This window comes from Salvia splendens, chromosome 12, assembly GCF_004379255.2.
Source record: "Salvia splendens isolate huo1 chromosome 12, SspV2, whole genome shotgun sequence".
In the NCBI taxonomy this organism is placed as follows: Eukaryota; Viridiplantae; Streptophyta; class Magnoliopsida; order Lamiales; family Lamiaceae; genus Salvia; species Salvia splendens.
In genome coordinates this window covers 4,045,571-4,068,235 of record NC_056043.1, presented here as the reverse complement: position 1 = coordinate 4,068,235, position 22,665 = coordinate 4,045,571, and the positions used below count along the sequence as shown (strand labels likewise).

The 22,665-nt window shown below is 38.6% G+C and overlaps 3 protein-coding genes across 3 annotated transcripts; 2 read left to right on the top strand and 1 right to left on the bottom strand.

The window, feature by feature from the left end:
- Positions 1–2,361: 2,361 nt before the first annotated feature.
- Positions 2,362–3,468, top strand: LOC121757031. Its single transcript, XM_042152497.1, has 2 exons — positions 2,362–2,799; positions 2,872–3,468. Exons 1-2 carry the CDS (start codon positions 2,510–2,512, stop codon positions 3,353–3,355), a joined length of 774 nt encoding a protein of 257 aa, XP_042008431.1. The 5' UTR covers positions 2,362–2,509; the 3' UTR covers positions 3,356–3,468.
- A 574-nt stretch (positions 3,469–4,042) lies between these two features.
- On the bottom strand, positions 4,043–8,217 carry LOC121759285 (2-dehydro-3-deoxyphosphooctonate aldolase 1). Its single transcript, XM_042154820.1, has 13 exons — positions 7,917–8,217; positions 7,714–7,811; positions 7,523–7,619; positions 7,006–7,071; positions 6,359–6,418; positions 6,144–6,218; positions 5,969–6,053; positions 5,720–5,778; positions 5,504–5,548; positions 5,083–5,181; positions 4,820–4,867; positions 4,532–4,579; positions 4,043–4,360 (listed from the first exon to the last, which is right to left on the bottom strand). The coding sequence occupies exons 1-13, from the start codon at positions 7,950–7,952 to the stop codon at positions 4,304–4,306; spliced, it is 873 nt and encodes a 290-aa protein (XP_042010754.1). The 5' UTR covers positions 7,953–8,217; the 3' UTR covers positions 4,043–4,303.
- A 5,739-nt stretch (positions 8,218–13,956) lies between these two features.
- On the top strand, positions 13,957–15,500 carry LOC121759670 (zinc transporter 1-like). Its single transcript, XM_042155335.1, has 2 exons — positions 13,957–14,923; positions 15,181–15,500. The coding sequence occupies exons 1-2, from the start codon at positions 14,180–14,182 to the stop codon at positions 15,484–15,486; spliced, it is 1,050 nt and encodes a 349-aa protein (XP_042011269.1). The 5' UTR covers positions 13,957–14,179; the 3' UTR covers positions 15,487–15,500.
- Positions 15,501–22,665: the final 7,165 nt, after the last annotated feature.

Sequence of the window (22,665 nt, the reverse complement as noted above, 5' to 3'; positions counted from 1 at the left end):
CAGAAAAATCATCCTATACAAAAATTTGTTATTCTCACACTAAAAGTGAAATTAAATTACAACAATTTTTTGAATTTTGCATATTTACCACACTGAAATTTCTGGCATGAATTTTGCCTATGTGAAATTCCAAAAAATATATGTAATAGTCAGCTACATTGCATTTTATGGGTATGATTAAACTGATGAGAGCTACGTTTCATTAGTATTAAATATTAAATTTAGTATTGGCATTCCATGTTAGGTAAAATTTATGCTAAAAACTTTAGTGTAGGCAATTTGTACAATTCAAAAAATTGTTCGTAATTTTTAAGACTATGTTCAAGATTGTGTAAAATACTAGAAAAACATGATTTTTTCTAATCAATTTTCCTTTTGAAAAAATAATATTTTAAAATTACTTTTGTGTGTTGATGTTATAATTAATACTTCCTCCGTCTGTGAATAAGAGTTCTGTTTTGCGAGTTCCGTTTTGCAATTTTAGTCTGTTCGCGAATAAGAGTCTGATTCACTTTTACCATAAATAGTAATAGAGTCTCATATTCAATTAACTAATTTCACTCACATTTTATTTAAAACTAATATATACAAGTAGAATCTCTATTCCACTAACTTTTTTTCACTAACTTTTTTTAACATTTTTTAAAACTCGTGCCATCAAGAAATTAGACTCTTAATGGCGGAAGGATGGAGTAGTCTACTTTCGACTACTTTTGCCGAAAGAATATTTTTTATCGAGTTGACTTTAAGTATAGTATATCAGCACAATTTGTGTCCTAATAAAAAATGTTACACTTTCCAGTATTGGCTTCATCATATACTAAAATAAAACTTAATCATAAATTATAAAATATTTGCAACTTGCAAAGCCTACGTAAAAAGACTGTATAATAACTATGTTAAGACCATCCACAATGCCGCCCAGCCGACCGCCCAGCCGAGCGCCGGCGCTGGGCGGTTCGTTGGGCGGTCTATTGCAGTCGCCCAGCGGGTGAATGAAGAGAGAAATCGCGCAGCGCTGGGCGGTCGCGTGGCGCTGGGCGGTCCGCTCGGCGCTATTGCAGCGCCTGGATCGCCCAGCGCACCGCCTAGCGCGAAATTTAAATTTTTTTTTTCCGAAACACTATATATACGCGCTTTGCTCGTCCTTTTTTTTCCCGAAACACTATATATACGCGGCGACGACGGAGACGAGGAGTGAATTGGCACTCCTTTTTATTATTGTATTTTTTTTAAATTAATGTATTTTTTAAAATTATTGTACTTTTTTAATTTTTAATATTATTATTAAACTTTTCCCGTATATGTCTCGTAAATTAAATTTCGTATATTGTGTGATTGTTAATTATTTCATTTTGTATATATTTGTTAATAGTGATGTGGATATTATGTGGCTAGGCTATGTCTGGGCTATTGCTGGGCTATTTGTTTGTTTTGATGATGTGGCAGGAAGATTTTTAGTGCTGATGATGTGACAGTGACTAGGCTATGGCTGTGCTATTCCTATTGTGGATGGTCTAAGATGAAGTAGTGTGATTCCTATTAATAAAACAGTAATTAGACTGAAACAAACCATTACTCAGTAATTCGGAGATACCGCTTATTATGAAAGAAACACACTAACTAGAAAACATTATATATCCAAACTTTTATCAAAATCACGATAGAAATAATTTTTAGGTAAACCGATTGAAATTTATTATACTGAAATTTTTTAAAAAAATTAGATGATTGAATTATGAGGGAGCGAATTACTTCGGTTGAACCAACTCAAAATCATAGACAGATTAGAGATACAATTTACCTTTACCTAATCAATGTTTGATAATAAATGCAAAATCGACATAAAGCTTGATATTAGACTAGTAATGCATCATTTTCTTTTATAAATGTTTGAAATCAATTTGTTAAATATGGATGGCTGCTTGTGGATTATTTCTCGCATACTTACTGATATTTAGAAAAGTGATAAAATATGGATTTATTTATTGTACCCATTGATAATTAAAAAATTCCTACATTCATTAATTGTGATATTTACAAAGTCACGGAATCACAATACTACCTTCAGTTTATGACAAAGTAATAGTAGTATTGTTCTTAAAATTCAGTTTATATTGACGAATGGGAATTAGAACATAATGGTTTTAGGAACCGTATTGTAAGAGAATATAATATCTCTATGTAAGATTAGACAATTTATGAATTAATGTAATGAAATGTGTCTTTTTATACTCGCAAGTCATGTGGCATATTCCTTGAAAAAATTATGTTCAAAATAGTTGTTTGGATTTGGAAAAACAACAAAAATAATAAAATTAAAATAATTGAGTTGGTAGGCTTGGAAGAAAGCTTGGCCATATTCAAAACCACTCAAATTTGAAGCAGCAAAAAACCCCACTTCCTCACTTTCTCTTCCACAAAACAAATTCAAACAAAAAAAACCCCCAGAATTTCATTATTATCATCATAAAAAGCAGCAGCAGAAGAAAAGAGAAAAATAAAATAAATGGCGTATATTCTGCCAAATCTTTCTCCAACTCTTCTCCAGCCCAAAGATAGACCCCTTTCCGCCATTGCCGCCCCCCTCTCCTCCCACGCGCCGCCGCCTCTCTCAAAGCTCGAGCCTCCTCCGCCGCGCGCCCTCGCGCAGGTCAACCGCACCACCGGCGCAAGCGATAACAAGCAGCAGCACGACCACCGCAACGATTTCTATGTCAATTTAGGTCTCGCCGTCCGCACTCTCCGCGAAGACATGCCCTCGATCTTCACCAAAGACCTCAATTACGACATTTACAGGTACAATTCGCATCACCGATTCCTCCAATTGATTGATGAACTGATTAATTGATCGATTGATTGATTTTGCAGAGATGATGTGACGTTCATCGATCCGCTCAACACCTTCACCGGAATCGAGAAATACCGGTTGATATTTTGGGCGTTGAGGTTTCACGGCAGGATTCTGTTCAGGGAGATTTCAGTCGACGTGTTGAGAATCTGGCAGCCGTCGGAGAATATGATTCTGATCAGATGGAATCTCCGGGGAATCCCCCGCGTGCCGTGGGAGGCGAAGGGCGAGTTTCAGGGGACTTCGCGGTATAAATTGGATCGAAACGGGAAGATTTACGAGCACAAGGTTGATAATCTGGCGTTCAATCTGCCGCAGACGTTGAGGCCTGCTGCCTCTGTTTTGGACCTCGTTGCGGCCTCGTGCCCTGCCACGCCTAACCCGACCTTCTCCTTCGAGTCGTGCTCGTGTTCGTGCTCGTGGCTCGAGTTTTACAAGGCTGTGAGGGATACACTTGATCAAGAGGAGGTGGTGATCCCTCAAGATTGCTTGGCTTGTTCATAGAATTACGGATGTATACGTAGATAGATAGAGCCTATATGTGTACTAGCCATAGCCAAAAATCACCATCATATTATTATATATATATATAAACATAATGTTCAATTTACACTCAATTTGATGTATACAAGTACCAAATCAATGTGAATTAAATGAAAATGTTAAAAGTCATCATCTTTTTTCATTACAAGCACATACTCTTGAAAGAAGCCTGTCCAGAGGCTTTATAGACGCAGCAACCTTGGAGCGGTCAAGGTTTGCGTATTTCTCGTAAGTCACCCTCAACGCGGATGTTTTGGCTCCTCGGTGAAACTTGAGTATCATCTGCAAACAGCTCCTGCATGACTCGAGTGTTAGAAAGCAGAATTCAATGTATCGTATGTCGAGCCCATATCGAACCAGAGGCTACCTGATCTTGGTAGCGAGTATGTGCTGTTAGTAGTGGAGTCCATCGTGGGGTCAACTGTGTCGTGCATCGGGAGACATAGATTGCAGACGCGCAGAGCATTGATGGCTTGTAGTTCAAGGCTTCGTATTCGACTAAGCATAGCTCAATCAGGTAGAAAGCTAACCGTTAGAGCTGTGAATCAACAAATGGATTTTGCTTGTAAATTTTTTTAGTTGGGGTGGGGGAAGAAACACTATACTTTTCTCGAGGAGAGTAGAAGAATAATTGATTTCAAAACAAAATTGCACATTCTTAATACTATTAAGAATTTTTATTGCACGTTCAAAATATACGAAACATTTATAGAGCGCTTGTACCAAATACATATGACAGAAAATATAGAAATTTTAGTTTGACTACAGATACAAGCAGGGCTGCTGATACAAATCATTATCGAAATAATAATACGGTCGAATAGAATATATCACAAAGCCAAAGATGTTTTTCCCCAACGCGCGTCCTGCCCATGGAGGTAGAGCACGCAGTGGAATCTGCTCTGGTTCTCACGGCCGAAATGGAGTGAGGTCGATTTCATACTGTTTCTTCCCCTTGCTAACCCGCTACAGATAAAAGAATGTTTATCAGAGGAAATGGCTTCCTACTTCATCAGAAAAAATAGGTACATTTATGAAATGATGCGAATATTTTGCTACATTTTCTGCCTTTGGTTATCATGAATTCAGTTTTATAAGCATGTTACCATTTAGGCAGTATGCGTAAAAATTACTTACAGCAATTGCAATGAGCTCTTCCAAGAGTTCCTCCAGATGACGTAGAGGCTGCACAACAAAAATGAAAGGCGGTAAATCAATGAATGCCACGTTATATCAATGATAATAGATCCTTCTACCCCCTTGGGGCAGGCTAATTGGTGAGCTCGTGCCTGAAAAGCCATAAGGTCAAACTCCACTAACACTTTCTAGGTTGAGTTTGTTGCACATGTAGAAAGTGAGAGATCCTTTCTCATGAAGGGTAAAGAAGGAGCTTGTCTACTACAATTCCAATTCAAATTAACTTACCCACTGTGTTGGACCATCAACTGGTGCCTTTAGCGGGTCATCATGCACCTAACAATGGGAAGCAAACTCAGTAAAAAGTTCGGAATGCAAGACTGAAACAAACGCTACCCAACAAATTCATATTTGAGTTATCATTTATTAACACGTTTATTATGTATAGGCGTATAGCTGTGGTCATTTTTTATGTATTACACAGCAATGCAGAAGCAATAGAAACAACAAAAGAAATTGATTTATTAACTAGACAAGATTCAGTGGCACACCTCCATAAAGATTCCGTCAACCCCAACAGCAACTGCAGTCCGGGCAATGCAGGGTATCAGTTCACGTAGACCACCACTGGCAACACCACCACCTTCAAGCTGTCCAAGTAATGGTAAATTTCACTTCTCCACATTAAGATACAATCACATAATGGAAAAGTAAGGAATACTTGGTTTAGGACGTGGCATAAAGAGTATACATTATTGCAGTTAAAGTATCTACAATGTACCTACCATTGTCAGTCATCTTACCAGAAATCTGGGGTTGTTAAATCTTCTCTGGATTACAAGTTTTTTAGTAACAAGTGGAAAAGTTGCTAAAACTTGGTGTCAAAGGTGACCAGTTTTGAAGAAACCCAAATGATTTTATCCATATTTAAAGAGTATGTGCATTTAAATGAATCATACAGTAAATGTGTACCTTTCTCCCAGCCGGTTGTTGAAGAGAGTGTGTTATATCAGCAACCTGAAGGAAATTCTCCAATTTAGAAATATAGGAAACCACTCCGCAGTATGTTAAAATCAAAATGCAAATGTACAACATGAAACATATTTAGACATGTTTTATGTTGTCTGGATGTGCCAAATGGAAAATACCAGCATCAAAACAACACATGCGGCCAAAAAAGAAACTTACAACAGGACAATTGGCCTCCCTCAACCACTCAAAATTGCGTGGATCAACAATAAGGTCATCTGCATAACATGGCAATAGAGTTTTAAAAAGGTATGATAAATATTACTTCCATTAACACACCGACTTTCAGAATATCATTGGCAGTCACATTTGGAAAATTTGTGGACACAGCTATAATTTTGTTTTTCTCTTCCAGATATAAAATTGTCAACTACTAGTACAGATCATAAGATAGCTAGGAGCACTTACTGTAACCAAACATAGTGCCTCTCTCACAAACCATAACATTTTCATTTCCAGCCAATCTTATCTTTTCAGCAGAATTTTCCATGACCTACACAATGTAAAGAAGTATGAAATACTGGAGTTTATTGGGTAATTGGTGCACGAGGAATCATATGAAAAGCAGGGGAGCGAGCATTACTGAAGGCGCACAAAATTGGCCTTTCTTAATGTTGATAATTTTCCCAGTCTTTGCAGCTGCTACAAGCAGATCTGTCTGTCATGACAAGAAGAAATTATTATAGCATTCCAGTTACAGAAGAGGGTGGACTCAAATACATTCTCAAAACCAAAATCATATGGTCTGGGAAGCAACCCCCCTCCCTGACCCCCAATTTACTAGGAATGCAATCTAACCTGTCGGCACAAAAAAGCAGGAATCTGAATTATGTCTGCAACCTTGCCAACAGCTTCACACTACAAAGGTGATAAAGAGTTTTAAATCAGCACGAACTTACACTGTTCAAAACAGTTACAGTACCTATTACTACTTATTATAGCATGGCAATTTCACCCGGAAGCAGGTTAAAAAATACAATGAAAGAACAAAACCTAGATACAACATATTAATGACAATTCAAATATGTAAACTGAAAAGTGAAGAAACATGTTCAATGCATTTGTTTCACTTGGAGGAAAATTTTCATAGAGTTCACAGGAATAAGAAACTAACACAATCCAGTAAATGGTAGTAGTACATAGCACAGGGATATATACTGGCTGAATGTCCAGAGAAAATTGAAGTGGTAAGTGGGTTACTTCACTATTCAAAAATAATAGACTAGTGATAAAAAAAAGAAGCACAATTCCATCTACAAACTTGAACACATTAATTCACCATCTTAAGAGACAACCTTGTCTCCCTTCTCTTGTAGAATTTTTTTTATTATCATAAAAATTGCTAAAAGTCCCCTACACTAAATCACATTACATTGACAATTAAATAACTATCTTGGAAACAAATTTTCACTGGCTAAAAATTAAATCATGTTGTCATAGCCAACCTGTATTGTTTCGTGCACATCAGTAACTATTGGAATGTCATAAGTTGTTTTCACCTTCTCAAGGATCTGCAAAGAAAAAAGCAATGACAGACAATTTGACAATGCATCAAGCTGAACTCTAACATCAACTAATTCCAATAAGAGCTCCAAGTGGAAAGAAGATACTCCATCCGTCCCTCTGTAGCTGAGTCGTATTCCTTTTTGAGTTGTTCCACTGTAGCTAAGTCATTTCCTTTTTTGGCAAAAAGTACTTTACTCTCTCTTCATTTCTCTACTTTTTCCTTTCTACTTTATTCTCCTTTTACTTAACTCATTTAAAACAATTTTTCTTAAATCTCGTCTCGAAAAGAAATGTCTCTACTACAGAGGGACGGAGGGAGTACTTACTAAAAAAGAAAGAAAAAAATCAAAGCTAATTCGGTCTCACAAAACCAATCAGTAATATGGAATTGCTACACACACTAGTCTCAACATTTTTTCCAACTGAAATAGAGAAACAATCCCAACTAAGAAATACCTTCAATCCTTCAGCCAAACCTGGGCCACGAAACGACTTAGACGACGTCCGATTAGCTTTGTCGAAGCTCGACTTAAAAACCAGCGGCAAACCAAGTCTAGAAGGAAGAAAATGCCAAGGAAGTCAGCTAATTACTAAAAAAGAGCAGAACGAAACTAATAATACACGAAAATTCCGAGATATCTCAGTACTTAGAAGCGATGGATTTAAGGTTTTTGGCCATGTAGAGAATGTGCTCCTCCGATTCAATCACATTGGGGCCTGCCAGCAGGAAAAATGGATCCGCAGCCTATATATCGCAATTTAACAATGTAAATCAGTCGAAATCTTCATACAAATTAGGGTACGAAAAATATCAAAATGCCGGAAGAATTGATAGAGCTAATTCAGAAACCTTGAGCTGATTGTAAAGCAGAGTTGATGAATCCATATCTCCGGTCGAAAATTTGCAGCCGGTAGATGAAATTCAAACGGAAATGAGACGAGCAGCTCAGAAAGCGGAGTGAGAAATCGAAATCGAAATCCACCGGATCTGATGATATACTATTGCAATGGTCCGCCACAGTCTGTCAGTTAAGCATACGTAACAATCATCTCGGAATTATTTGGATCTGAAATTCAATGCAACGAATCAACACAGTCTGTCGGTGAAAGATACGCTATATTTTCCAGCTGATAATTAAGTTGTTCTTGAGAAGAAGAGAGAGGAAGTGAGTATGATAAAAACGGGTTGGGTTCGAGATTCTCTTTGGGCTGTAAGAACGTTCAAGCGGGCTACAAACGGGTCGGTTTGAGATTCTCGTTGGGCTTTAAGCTTGTTCAAGTGGGCTTAATTTTCGCAATTAATTTGGCAAATATCTGTGTGGGCCGAACGCTGCGATTATTAGTAAATCGTATCCCATTTTACTTGTTATAGTATAGCCCTTTATTCAAAAAATAATTACGAATTTTATTTTTTTTAATCTTATAGTCCATCATTTCCAAATAAAATACCTAATTCTAGTCTTTAATTTAATAGCTCGCCACTTTCTAGGTTCGAACTCATTATCTTGCTGATTTTCCTATTTCACTTCAAACGTGTCTTCAAAACATGTCCCAAGATTCTCATAAGTGCTAACAAATAGTGATCACAATAAGCATATCACACATTCAGTTAGATGTTGTTATTACTAACTAAATCATAGTAAATCAAGTTTTCATAAAATAGCATCGCTAATTTGTTAGTATTCCTCAATAGAATTAATAAATAACCTACAGCATATATCAGGTTCTCAGCATTTAATTGTGAAATGGGACGCAAAAGCAATTCCACAATTCAGTACCTTTTTCTATCTCTCCCTCTTTTTTTTAATTCACATAATGAAAACAATAATAGACATAATAACGACATAATGAGGCAAATTGGGTTTGTTACATAGTTTAGGTTGATGTAATATACGTTTTGGATGACAACATTTTGTCTCCATCTCTATTCCCTAAAAAGTACATTTTCCATAGCTTCATTAAATTTCAATCATCTCTACTTTTACAACTTCACAACTTTGTTGACCAATTTAACTCCGCTGCGTGTGCCTCAACTACTCTCCTGACATTTGATTTGAACTGAATCTACCATTCTCAGTAATTTGAATCGATATATTATTCATCAACAATATAAGAAGCTTTCATGTTTCCTCCGTTCAATTGAAGAAGACTCACTTTCCTTTTTTAGTTTGTCCTATCTAAAATGACTCAATACAAAAAATAAAAATACATTTATTTATACTTTACTCTCTCTATTTAATACACAAATAAAGTTACATAAATTCTGTGCTGTCCAAGGAATGGATCATCTTCTTTAAGACGGAGGGAGTACTAGTATACCTCCAAATAAAATATATTCCCCATATCTCAAAAAGTGTATAATAGGGTACTGAAATAAGTACATGGGACCTTTGAATAAAACTATAAAGTGCATCGAACCAATGAGATTAATCTCACAAATTACAACAATTTATATTATTATAACATTTGATTTCATCAATAATTTAATCGCGAAACATTTGATTTAATCATTTAAGAGCGAAGGTCATTTCATAATAATGAATTTTAAGAAAGTATTGTTGGGACGAAAATTTGAGTTAGGAAAGTAATTGACGTGGCGCAATGAGAGTGTCAAACTGTGCTTGCTGCGAGAGCACCGCTGCTGCTGAGGTGGCATTGAAGTTAGTGTTCAATGAATTCAGGCGACCAAAACTGATCTGAGCCACTGAAATTTCCTTTTTAACAATTTTCCGCTGATACTGGATACTGGCACAAGAGTTAAACAAAATTTAAAATAGTGAGCTACCTCAATAATACTTGATCTTTTACTTTCACGTCTAAAATAAAGATCAGTTATTATTTATGTGAGAAAGTGAAAGATCAGACGCCATTTATATAGTCCACTCAATTAAAAAAGCATTTGTTGAAAATAGAATGAATGACTGCTTTAGAGCACTTAACAAAAAAATCTAAGAGTAGGTCATCAAATAAGAGCATCCGTAATGGCGGACGTCGACACGAAATTCCCACGGATTTGGCGGAATTCCGTGGCGGACGTCCGTCATTAGGCCACACACGCGCGGATACGGAATTCGCATGAGGACGTCGCAGGTCCGCGCCCTTCCGCGGAATTCCGTCCTGACGTCCGCAATTGCGTGGACTGTCACGGAATTCCGATTTTTGCATTCAATTTTTTTTTTGATTTTCTATAAATACGTCTCGTTGAACTTCATTTCATCTGCGCCACTTGTTTTAACGAGTATCTATCTCTCTAAATACATTTCTTTTGAATCATCAATAGAGCACCACGATAGCGATTCTTCTCCCGCCTCGGGCGATTCACCGGCTCCGAATTTTCCCGTCGGCAGGAGTACGCACTTTTCCCAGTCGATGTCCCAAATGCTGGGGATGCTGCCCCAATCTCAAATGCCATCGGGCATGATGCCGGGGTACTACAACATGTACCCACAGTGGTGTGGGATGATGCCTCGGATGGCGGGGGTGATGCCTCAGATGCCGGGGGTGATGCCCCAGATGCCGGGGATGATGCCCCAATCTCAAATGCCATCGGGCATGATGCATGGATCGCCTGGCGCTCCGGGGGGGAGTAGGACGTCGGTCCCCCAATCGCTGGTGGACAACGTCTATCGGCCCTTTATGGACTTACTGTCGACGGACAACCCGGTGAGTCCTCCTCTCGAGACTCAGTTCGCTGGGGTTGACATGTTCTCGTTCGAGGAGTTGGGGCTTTCTCCGGTCCAGGAGACTCCACCGGCGACAGAGAGAGGGGGAGGCCAGGGCGAGGGAGGGGCAGGGGACGGGACTTCCCGACGTACGCTGCTGACGTGGGGGAGGGATCCAGCCGGCCCAAGCGGACCATCTGGAGCTCAGACGAGTGCGTCGCGCTAGCGAAGGCATGGATCAGTGTGGTTGAGGATCCATACGTCGGGGCGAACCAGCACATCAACCGGATGTGGTGGCACATTAGCCAGAGCTACCTTGAATTCAAACCAGCGGCGGGGAAGCCCCAAAACTCCGAGCAATGCCGGAAACAATGGGATCGGTTGAAGAAGCCGCTCAGCCGATTTGCCGGCATTTACGCAAACAATCTCAGCTCGGCAACCAGCGGCATGTCCGCCGAGGATGTGAAGCTGATGTCTCACCAGCAGTTCCCTGACTCCGAAAAGGGCTTTGGAGCATTCAATTATTGGGATGTGTATCTCGCGGTGCAGGATTCGCCCAAGTTCAGTGCGAGTGTGGAATCCGGCTGGCCGAAGCGGACGAGGATCAACGCATCCGGAGATTACAGCAGCAGTGCTGGTTCCACTGAACTCCCCCCCGCCGATTCAGAGTTCCCTACTCAAACATCCTCCGCCAGCCGCCGTCGCCCGATTGGGCAAAGGGCCGTGACGCGTTTGTCGAGGGGAATTCCCAGCGGTTCCGCCTCCGCCGATGCCCAATCGGCAGCACCCACCAGAACGAGCCGGATCCCGAGAACCCCTCCTATGCCCGCATCGCCACACATGACGCCTTGTTACGTGCTATGCAGGAATGGCGCTCGGCGACCAACCCCCACTACAAGCGGCAGCTTAGACCCGTCGTCAACAGTATGCGCCGCGACTTCGGGATCGACGCGCTGACGGATAGCGACGGCGAGGGTGGCGGCAGTGACAGCGAGAGAACCGGCGGCGATGGATTCGAGGAGTGACGAGCCGATTTTTATTTTAAAAATAATGTACTTTTTTAAAATTAATTGTGTATTTTTTTTAATGAAGTATGTTTTTTTAAAATAAAGTGTGGTCGTTTTCTCCGTATTCGCGTCGAAATTTTAATTCCGTAAATAATTTACTTCCGGAAATTGGTTAATTTGTGAATTTGTGAATTTTTTAATGTGGGGATTCTGTCGGGAATTCCGTAGGGGAATTCCACCACGGTGCAGTGGGAAGTCCTTATGACGTGGCAGAGTAGTGTGAAGTCCTTATGACGTGGCAGTGGGAATTCCGCGGGGAAGGGTGCCGAGACATCCGCACCACTGCGGATGCCCTAAGCGAAATAAAGAGTGAAATAATAGTGTATTAGGGTGTCCACAATAGTTAAGCCATGTCCACGCCTAAGCCATAAAAACTTGGCCAAGGCTAAAAAAAACTTGTCCACCCTAATAATGGACAAGTCCAAGCCACAAATCTAATTATTTTTTCAATTCTTGGTATATTTTAATTCAATTAAAATAAAAATTATCGGACTATAATAATTAGAAAAAAAATATAAATTAATTTTAAAAGGTTGACAATTACAAGTAATATATTTATTGAAAATTCGAATTTTAATTATTTCCGTAATTAGGGTATGAATTGAAATCACGATCCTTAATTAAAAAGTTGACCAATTTTAATTGGGATTTAGTTTTACATCATAGAGATGATTTGTTTCCTCAATTAATACTAAATTAATTTTTTGAAAACCGGCGTCCCCTTTTTAATTACTCTCTCTCTCTCTCTCCATATTTATCTCTCTGCACTTCATCTTCTCCAAAATTTGCTTCCATAAAATTAGCACAAAATCTGAAAAAATAAAAAATAAAAAAATTGAACCTGGGCGGGCGCCGCGCCCAAGAGTCCCGACCAGGCCAACTCAGCGGCGCGCCCATGGGCTCCCCCCCACCGCGGCTCTCCTTGTCCCCAGCTATAGGGGGGCGCGACCCAGCCACCCCCTGCCCGGGAGCCGCGACTCCCTTATTGTGGATACTCTTATGATATCCCTTCGTCCCACAATAAGAGTTATGTTTTGCAATTTCAGTTCGTCCCATAATAAGAGGTCACATTTCACTTTTACCATAAATAGTAAATAAGTTCTACATTCCACTAATTAACTCATTTTACTCACATTATATTATAAAATTAATATAAAAAAGTGGATCACATATTCCACTAACTTTTCCAACCCACTAGTACATTTTTTAAAACTGGTGCCAACACTGAATGTGACTTCTATTAGAGCATCTCAAGAGGAGAGGTAAATGGAGAGGTAAACAAATATAACTACTTATTTATCTTTTTTTCATGAAAAATCATTCTTCAATAGAGAGGTATTTTAGAAGGTATTATATATTTTCCCATTTTGAAGAGGTATCTTTACCTCTCCATTGATGAAGAGGTAAAATCGTATAACTACTATATTTACCTTCTTTTCATGAAAAATCATTTCCCAAGGGGAAATGTATTAGAGAAGGTATTGAACTTTATGTTTTTTAATGCATTTTGTATGATTATTTTATTTAAAAGAATTAATTTACCTTTTTAAATACCTTTTTTTCCTCTTGAATATGTTACTTTTAGAATGGTATATTTCACTTTTTACGAATGTAAATATATGTATACCTTTTCTATATATCTTCCCTCTTTGGAGATGCTCTTATGGGACGGAAGAAGTAATATATAGACATGCTAGTCTGAAACCAGTGAACTGGCTCGAGTTTGCTAAATTAAGATGGTTAGGATTCAAAAAAAAGTTGTCCGATAAAATTACAATTCGATTATAGGGCTTACTTGGTAATTAAGTGCATTATTGTTTATTCTTCCATCTTATTTGACATTTCTTGATGATTTTTTTAATACAAATAATTATATAAAAAATTTTTTTACTCACATTTAATTTTAGAGAACTATTTAATAAACATATATAAATGAATTAGAAAATTTAAATTCAGTTAAATAAACATTTTGGATTCTACATTAAAATTATTGTAATGTGTTACTAAATCATGCAACAACTTAAGGTTTATTAAACGACATTCTTATCCTATATGGAGTACTATATTTTTACACTAAGAATGTAGTATTTATTCATATTCGATTTTAAATATGTATTGCAAAATTCTCATAATTAAATATCTTATATTCTATAAATATAACTATTTTTTATTATATATTTCATAATTCTCATAACTAAATGTTTGCCTATTGATATTACTTGTTCAATTTTACTATTTTGACATTACCAAATACCAACCATATATATTCTGCACAGCCGGCTATTATCAAAAGACCCAACTTTTTTCCACAACTATAAGTACTAATACTACAAAAGAAACTGCTTCGCTTCTCTCAACTTCACAAAAATATCTCCTCCTCCGCCATGAGCTCCCCCGAATCCATAACCCTATCATCTCTCCTCCTCTTCGCTCTCCTCCTTCCACAAGTTTCCGCCGACTGCAGCGCCCAGGGCGACGACCAATCAGCGCGCCACGACCAGGTCGCCGCGCTCAGGTACAAGCTCGCCGCAATCGCTTCCATCCTCTGCGCCGGCGCAATCGGCGTCAGCCTCCCGATCCTCGGCCGCCGATTCGCCGTGCTCCGGCCGGAAAACGACGTCTTCTTCATGATCAAGGCCTTCGCGGCCGGCGTGATCCTCGCCACCGGCTTCGTCCACATCCTCCCTGACGCATTCCGCAAGCTCTCCTCCCCCTGCCTCGGCCTCAACCCGTGGGGAGAGTTCCCCTTCGCCGGATTCGTCGCGATGATGGCCGCGATCGGCACGCTCGCGATCGACACCCTCGCCACCAGCTTCTACAATCGCTCGCACAAATCGAAGCTCGCGACCGTCGTCGTCGTCGACGACGACGAGGAGACGGAAAATTCCGGCGACGTCCACGTGCACACGCATTCGACGCACGGCCACGCGCACGGATCGAGCGCGTCAGATCTAGTCCGGCAGCGCATAGTATCACAGGTTTTAGAGGTAGGGGTGGTGGTGCACTCGGTGATAATCGGAGTGTCGCTGGGGGCGTCGGAGAGCGCGGCGACGATAAAGCCGCTGCTGGCGGCGCTGTCGTTCCACCAGTTCTTCGAAGGGATAGGGCTCGGCGGTTGCATTTCTCAGGTGAGTAGTAATTTTTTATATAGCAAATCCTCACGGAATCACAAAAATGTTGTCATTATTCGCTTTTCAGAATGGAGATGTTGCCATTATGTTGCCATAATGTCGCCATTGCCAGTCACAGTCACTTCTAACTGATTACTATTCCCTGGCCCCACCGCAATTACCTTTTTCTCTCACCTCGATTTTAACAATTTCGCATCAAGAAAAAAAAATACTCCTAGTAATCCTACTAATTGAGTTTTGTCGCGATTGATTAGGCGAAATTCAAGTCGGCAACGACGGCGATTATGATGATGTTCTTCTCGGTGACGACGCCGATAGGGATCGGAGCGGGAATTGGGATAGCGAGTGTTTATAAAGAGAACAGCCGAAGCGCTCTGATTGTGGAGGGGATATTGAATTCGGCGTCGGCGGGGATACTGGTGTACATGGCGCTGGTGGATTTGTTAGCGGCGGATTTTATGAACCCTAGGATGCAGAGTAATGTTAGGCTGCAGTTGGGATCACACATTTCGCTTCTACTTGGTGCTGGTTGTATGTCTTTTTTGGCTAGATGGGTTTGATTTCATAACACCATAATTCTACTACCTCTCTCTCTCTCTCAAAATTCTAAAATGTGGCTAATTTTGACGATGAACTATACGTACATATATATGTGTGTGTGTGTGTGTGAAACTAAGAAAAATCACTTTCAAAAGTATGAAAATTGATCCATTACCATTTCCCAGTGCTTTCATTTCCTCTAATAAATCTAGAAAACATGAATAGTGACTCGCTGAAACTAAATTAAAAGATTGCATGTATAGTTATTAGGTGAAATTATCAGAAAAAACATGAATATTTGTAGAATCATAATTCGTCATGTGTCCTATGATTTTTAAAAATCAGTTCTAAAACTATAAATTTAAACATTTTTCTCAAATTTTCTCACAGAATCTAATTTGGATGAGTAATATCTATTGTGTTATTTGAAAATTTATGTGAGGAGAAGACGGGCCCATGAATTTTATCATTTTATTTCTCAACCCACTTAGAAACAAATTAACCAGTTATCAATATGAAATATGTGTGCAAAATTAACAAAATACTTACAAATAGGAAATCAGAATACTTCATCTCCACCAGAAAAATTGAGAAATTAAAAATGTTAAAATCCATGTGCTTTATCACTGATTTTCAACATTGTGGCATGAATAAAAATTTGAACAAATTCATGATTTTCTAGTAATTTACCTGATATTATAACTAAAGTACTATAGTAAACATTTACAAACTTGGGATGAAGATGTAATATTTTTTCAATTTATGGAATAGGGCCAATAGGCCATCAAAGTCATTAATATTCTAAAGGGGTCAGAATAGACTTAGAAAGTATAATAGGTATTTTTTCAATTTATGGAATAGGGGCAATAGGCCATCAAAGTCATTAATATTCTAAAGGGGTCAGAATAGACTTAGAAAGTATAATAGGTTGTGCCGATTACTCCGAGACGTGTCTCGATACAATCATGCAAGAGCTTCGCGATGATAACATGTCCAAAGCCACTCAATCTGATGAAGTTGGCCGCCACTCGCCCACTAGAGTCAATCACGCTGATTGAGGAGAGATTTAAAGACAAGTAATGGTATGAAGACTGTTGGTTTAAGGCCATCCACAACGCTGTTCCTATACCGTTCCTAAACCGTTCCTAAACTACTATTTGCGGGCCTCACTGTACTTTTTTACTCCATTCCTTAACTAAGGAACGAAACCTGCAACCCTCCGTTCCTTAACCGTTCCTTAAATTACTATTCATTCAATTTCATTTTTTATTTTTATTTCCAACTCAATTCAATTAAAACAAACACACTTTAATAAAATTAAAATAACATTACAACTTAAAATTCAAAAAAATAGAAAAAGACATAATTAAAATCCTAAAAAAATAAAAATTGACATAATTTAAAATACAATTTTATAGAGACAACCAAGAATAAGTTTGTCACACATCGAAAGTGGAACATAAAACATTCAAGGATGTCTCTATAAAATAGAGACAACCAAGATGAGTTTGTCCCACATCGAAAGTGAAACAAAAAACATTCAAGGATGTCTCTATAAAATAGAGATAACCAAGAATGAGTTTGTCCCACATCGAAAGTGGAACATGAAACATTCAAGGATGTCTCTATAAAAGAGAGACAACCAAGAATGAGTTTTTCCCACATCGAAAGTGGAACATAAAACATTCATGGATGTCTCTATAAAATAGAGATAATCAAGAATGAGTTTGTCCCACATCGAAAGTGGAACATAAAATATTCAAGGATGTCTCTATAAAATAGAGACAACCAAGATGAGTTTGTCCCACATCGAAAGTGGAACAAAAAACATTCAAGGATGTCTCTATAAAAGAGAGACAACAAAGATGAGTTTGTCCCACATCGAAAGTGGAACAAAAAACATTCAAGGATGTCTCTATAAAAGAGAGACAACCAAGAATGGGTTTCATAAATTCGCAAGCCCATCAAATATATATGGGCTAATACGAATTTCTAGTATTCATTTATTTGTAAAAATTGTTTTTAAATATAAAAAACAATTTTTATAAATAAAAATATTTTTTTTATTAAATTCGATTTTTAAAAAAAAAATCGAATTATTGCGTCACCGTGACGACGCCCACTCGCGGGGCAGCGAGTGGGCGTCACGCGTCGAATGGGAGGCCGCCACGTCGCCTCGGCGCGTGGCGGAACGTGTCGTGCCGCGTCTCGCGGGAACGGCACCCGGCACGGCACCGGCACGGAATGGCGACGACACGGGCGGCTGCAACGCGTGCCGCCGCGGTTCCGTTCCTCCGGAACGAAATAAGGCACCGCAACGGCACGCGTTGCGGATGCTCTAAAATACTATGATACAAAGATACACTAAATGAATGAAGGATGGTCAAAATAAACAGAAATAAACTGAATTGAAAATATAATTATCAAAAACTATAAACCGTATATGTAATTTGTAAGCCGAGTGGAGGAGTCCTCTTTCTGCAAGACGAGATACCCCCGGTAGTGCTTTCGGATTGGCGTGTCGTCCCCAAAGATAAAACGACTTCGTCTTGTTCGTTGCAGCACCGCAAACAGAACAAGCTCCGGCGCACTGGATGATGGCGAGGGCAGAACTTCGACGAAAGACTATGCAGAGAGAGAGCTATGCAAATGATATGCTTGGTGTACTTGTGTAGAGAATGCAATGGATGCATGCCTATTTATAGGCTAAGTCCACTCATTGGGCATTGATGGAGTCAACTGTCATTATGTGTGCCATGATGGCTCGACTGTAAGCGCCAGGGCCGTTACGGGAGCTAGAGGAGACTGATGCATCTGGACACGCTACACGACGGGGTTCATCGCGAACCTTTTGGTCACACGATGCGTCGGATCCATCGTGGACCTTTTGACACATGGCACCCGACAGACGGGTCACAGGTCATGGGGCACGGTGCACTGAGCACGGGTCACAAGACATGGTGCACGGAGCGTGCCTCACGGCTCGCGGCGAGGCATCATGCGCTGTGGGCTCTACCGCTCATTTTAGTCCACGATAATTATTAAAAGTAATAATTCATCTTATTAAATACATGTTTAATAAGGATCTCTCCACCAATATGGGATAATTAACTCTTTTAATTAATCCATTGGTTTTATCTCATAGCTCCTTATAGCTCACAATTGTGACAAACTTTAATTCATAATTTCTCACTCACCGGGAATGGTTTGGAGAAAATGAATATACCACGGTCATCTACTCCGAAAGTAGATCGTCGTTATTGCATTTAATTTTACAAAATTAAATGTCTCGTCACATTTATTATTGGTCAAAGTCCATTGACCAAACACGATTCCAACAAAGACATATAGCTCTTTGCTAACACATAGTTGAATACCATGCTCATCTTATCTTAGTTAATCCTAGACATATCTACAACGTCAACAAGCAAACGAAAAAGTTAGTAACTGGTAGTGTATATACCCTTCATACACCAATAATTAATTAATTAATTGTTTTGAAAGTTTAAGATTAATTAATTGCTTATTAATTGTTTAAGTAGTAGTGTACTACTCAACCTTATCAAGGGGTTGTTATCGTCCTTAATAATCCTGAATATATTACTCCAGTATACTACCAAATGTCTCTTGCCATCCAAAATAAGGTGTGTATTAAGTTATTGATTTAACTCTCACCTATTATATTATATACCAATGTGACATACAGATATGTATACTCATCCGTAATCTTAATGAGATTTGGGTTATTTACATAAACCTTGATCTTTATATTTGTATGTTGAGTTATTGATTTAACTCTCACCCATTATATATCAAATTAATATATTATATACAAATATGTATATTATATAGGGTAGTGATCTATGGCAAACACCTCTTAACCAAATAACTAGAGAACAAATCATAGCCACAAGATCAAAAAAATCAATGGCTAGTATTAATTTTTGAATTTAATGAGATCTTAGCTCCCTCAATCACAAATTTACTCAATAATAACAAGGCAGGGGTATTATGGTCTTTGCACATACAAAATTAAGTTACGTCATTGGCAAATTCAATTCATTTGAAAAAGAAACATTGTTCTCCTTCGTCTACGCCGCTGTTGTCGGTTTTCCTCCAGGATTCCGCCTCCTCCTTCGTCTACGCCGCTTTCGGATTGCTCTCAGCCGCTGAATTCATGCTTTGGATTCGCCGGAGACTCATCGAGGAGGATGCTGCCGCTGTTGTCGGTTTTCCTCCAGGATTCCGCCTCCTCCTTCGTCTACGCCGCTTTCGGATTGCTCTCAGCCGCTGAATTCATGCTTTGGATTCGCCGGAGACTCATCGAGGAGGATGTTGCCGCTGTTGTCGGTTTTCCTCCAGGATTCCGCCTCCTCCTTCTTCTACGCCGCTTTCGGATTGCTCTCAGCCGCTGAATTCATGCTTTGGATTCGCCGGAGACTCATCGAGGAGGATGCTGCCGCTGAGCGTTAGATTCGGAGATGGCGGATACTCCGTTTCTTCAACACTGTCTATGGAGATTTGGGGGGCAAAGGATTTTGCCGAGATTGCCAGTTTGAACGTGTATGGCAGTAGAAACAGATTTTGTTGTTTTTTTAGTATAGTTTATAACTCTTACGTTCTGATTAAATAAATATTCCACTGAATTTTATTTTATTTTCTTGTAAGTCTTACTACTATAGTTAATGATGTGTTGTGTACTCCATTTTATCTTGTAAATCATGCTAAGAGTGATGTGTTTTGTAAACAAGAGTGAAGTAAAATCAGAATAAGAGTGATTGTTTTGTGAACAACAGTGAAGTAAAATCAAAGTAAGAGTGATGTGTTCTGTGAATAAGAGTGAAGTAAAATCAGAATAAGAGTGATGTGTTCTATGAACAATAGTGAAGTAAAATCACAGTAAGAGTGATGTGTTTTGTGAATAAGAGTGAAGTAAAATCAGAATAAGAAGAGTGATGTGTTTTGTGAACAAGAGTGAAGTAAAATCAGAATAAGAGTGATGTGTTTTGTAAACGAGAGTGAAGTAAAATAATGCTTTTGTGGGGCAGAAAAATGAATTTAAAAAAATGAAAAATGAGTAAACGATAACAGCTTTTCATCAAAACGGCATCTTCGCCAATTCCTCCACATCATTTCCGAGTACACTTCACTCTTGTTCACAAAACTCATCACTCTTATTCTGATTTTACTTCACTCTTGTTCACAAAACACATCACTCTTATTCTAATTTTACTTCACTCTTGTTCACAAAACACATCACTCTTATTCTGATTTTACTTCACTCTTGTTCACAAAACACATCACTCTTATTCTGATTTTACTTCACTCTTGTTCACAAAACACATCACTCTTATTCTGATTTTACTTCACTCTTGTTCACAAAACACATCACTCTTATTCTGATTTTACTTTACTCTTGTTCACAAAACACTTCACTCTTGTTCAGAAAACACTTCACTCTTGTTCACAAAACACATCACTCTTATTCTGATTTTACTTCACTCTTGTTCACAAAACACATCACTCTTATTCTGATTTTACTTCACTCTTGTTCAGAAAACACTTCACTCTTGTTCACAAAACACATCACTCTTATTCTGATTTTACTTCACTCTTGTTCACAAAACACATCACTCTTATTCTGATTTTACTTCACTCTTGTTCACAAAACACATCACTCTTATTCTGATTTTACTTCACTCTTGTTCACAAAACACTTCACTCTTGTTCTGATTTTACTTCACTCTTGTTCACAAAACACATCACTCTTATTCTGATTTTACTTCACTCTTGTTCAGAAAACGCTTCACTCTTGTTCACAAAACACATCACTCTTATTCTGATTTTACTTCACTCTTGTTCACAAAACACATTACTCTTATTCTGATTTTACTTCACTCTTGTTCACAAAACACATCACTCTTATTCTGATTTTACTTCACTCTTGTTCACAAAACGCTTCACTCTTGTTCACAAAACACATCACTCTTATTCTGATTTTACTTCACTCTTGTTCACAAAACACATCACTCTTATTCTGATTTTACTTCACTCTTGTTCACAAAACACATCACTCTTATTCTGATTTTACTTTACTCTTGTTCACAAAACACTTCACTCTTGTTCAGAAAACACTCCACTCTTGTTCAGAAAACACTCCACTCTTGTTCACAAAACACATCACTCTTATTCTGATTTTACTTCACTCTTGTTCACAAAACACATCACTCTTATTCTGATTTTACTTCACTCTTGTTCAGAAAACGCTTCACCCTTGTTCACAAAACACATCACTCTTATTCTGATTTTACTTCACTCTTGTTCACAAAACACATCACTCTTATTCTGATTTTACTTCACTCTTGTTCACAAAACGCTTCACTCTTGTTCACAAAACACACCACTCTTATTTTTTGAAAATCTCTTCAAACTAAACAATTTACATTTCATAAAATGAATAATTGATCAAGCTTGGGACCAAGGGCCACCTACCAATATACATACATGATACATCCCCTTTCATCACCACATTCTGATACCACAAACCTTACTTCCAACAATGCCATCCAAAAAACACAAGCCCAAGAAATCATCCATCACTAACACACACCGCAGCCGCTGCCGTATCGCTCTCAACAACAGTGTCCTTGGACGGAGTTTCTCTCAACTAACATCACCGCCGCACACAATCCGTGGCGCACCAACGTAGCTCCACTCCCGCTGTCACCAAATCACGGCTACCGCCACCAACATCAACACGATGCGACGCCCATCACAACCAACCGCCCCAACTCTGCCACGTCGCCAGTGCCTGCATCAGCGCCGCCCCAAATCGAAGGAGATTTGATCGCAGATTTGGAAGGAGAAAGAAAGGAAATCACGTAAATTTGAATTTGATAATGTAATTTCCAAAAATACCCTTGGCCTATTTTATATTATTAAAATAAATAATATTTGTTCCATTAAGATGTGTGGCTGAGATTTGTTCTCTAGTTATACACTTAAGATTAGTTATATCTTGATCACTCCCCTATTATAAATTATATAAATTCTACAGATTTTATGGCATTAACAAACTTCTAAAGTGTCTGATTCCATGCATGAATTCTGGAAATTCTACAATAAGTTTTTATTTATCTCATGATTAATTTTGTTTTGTAGTACTACTCAATTTTGAATATTGGGCCATTGTACATCAA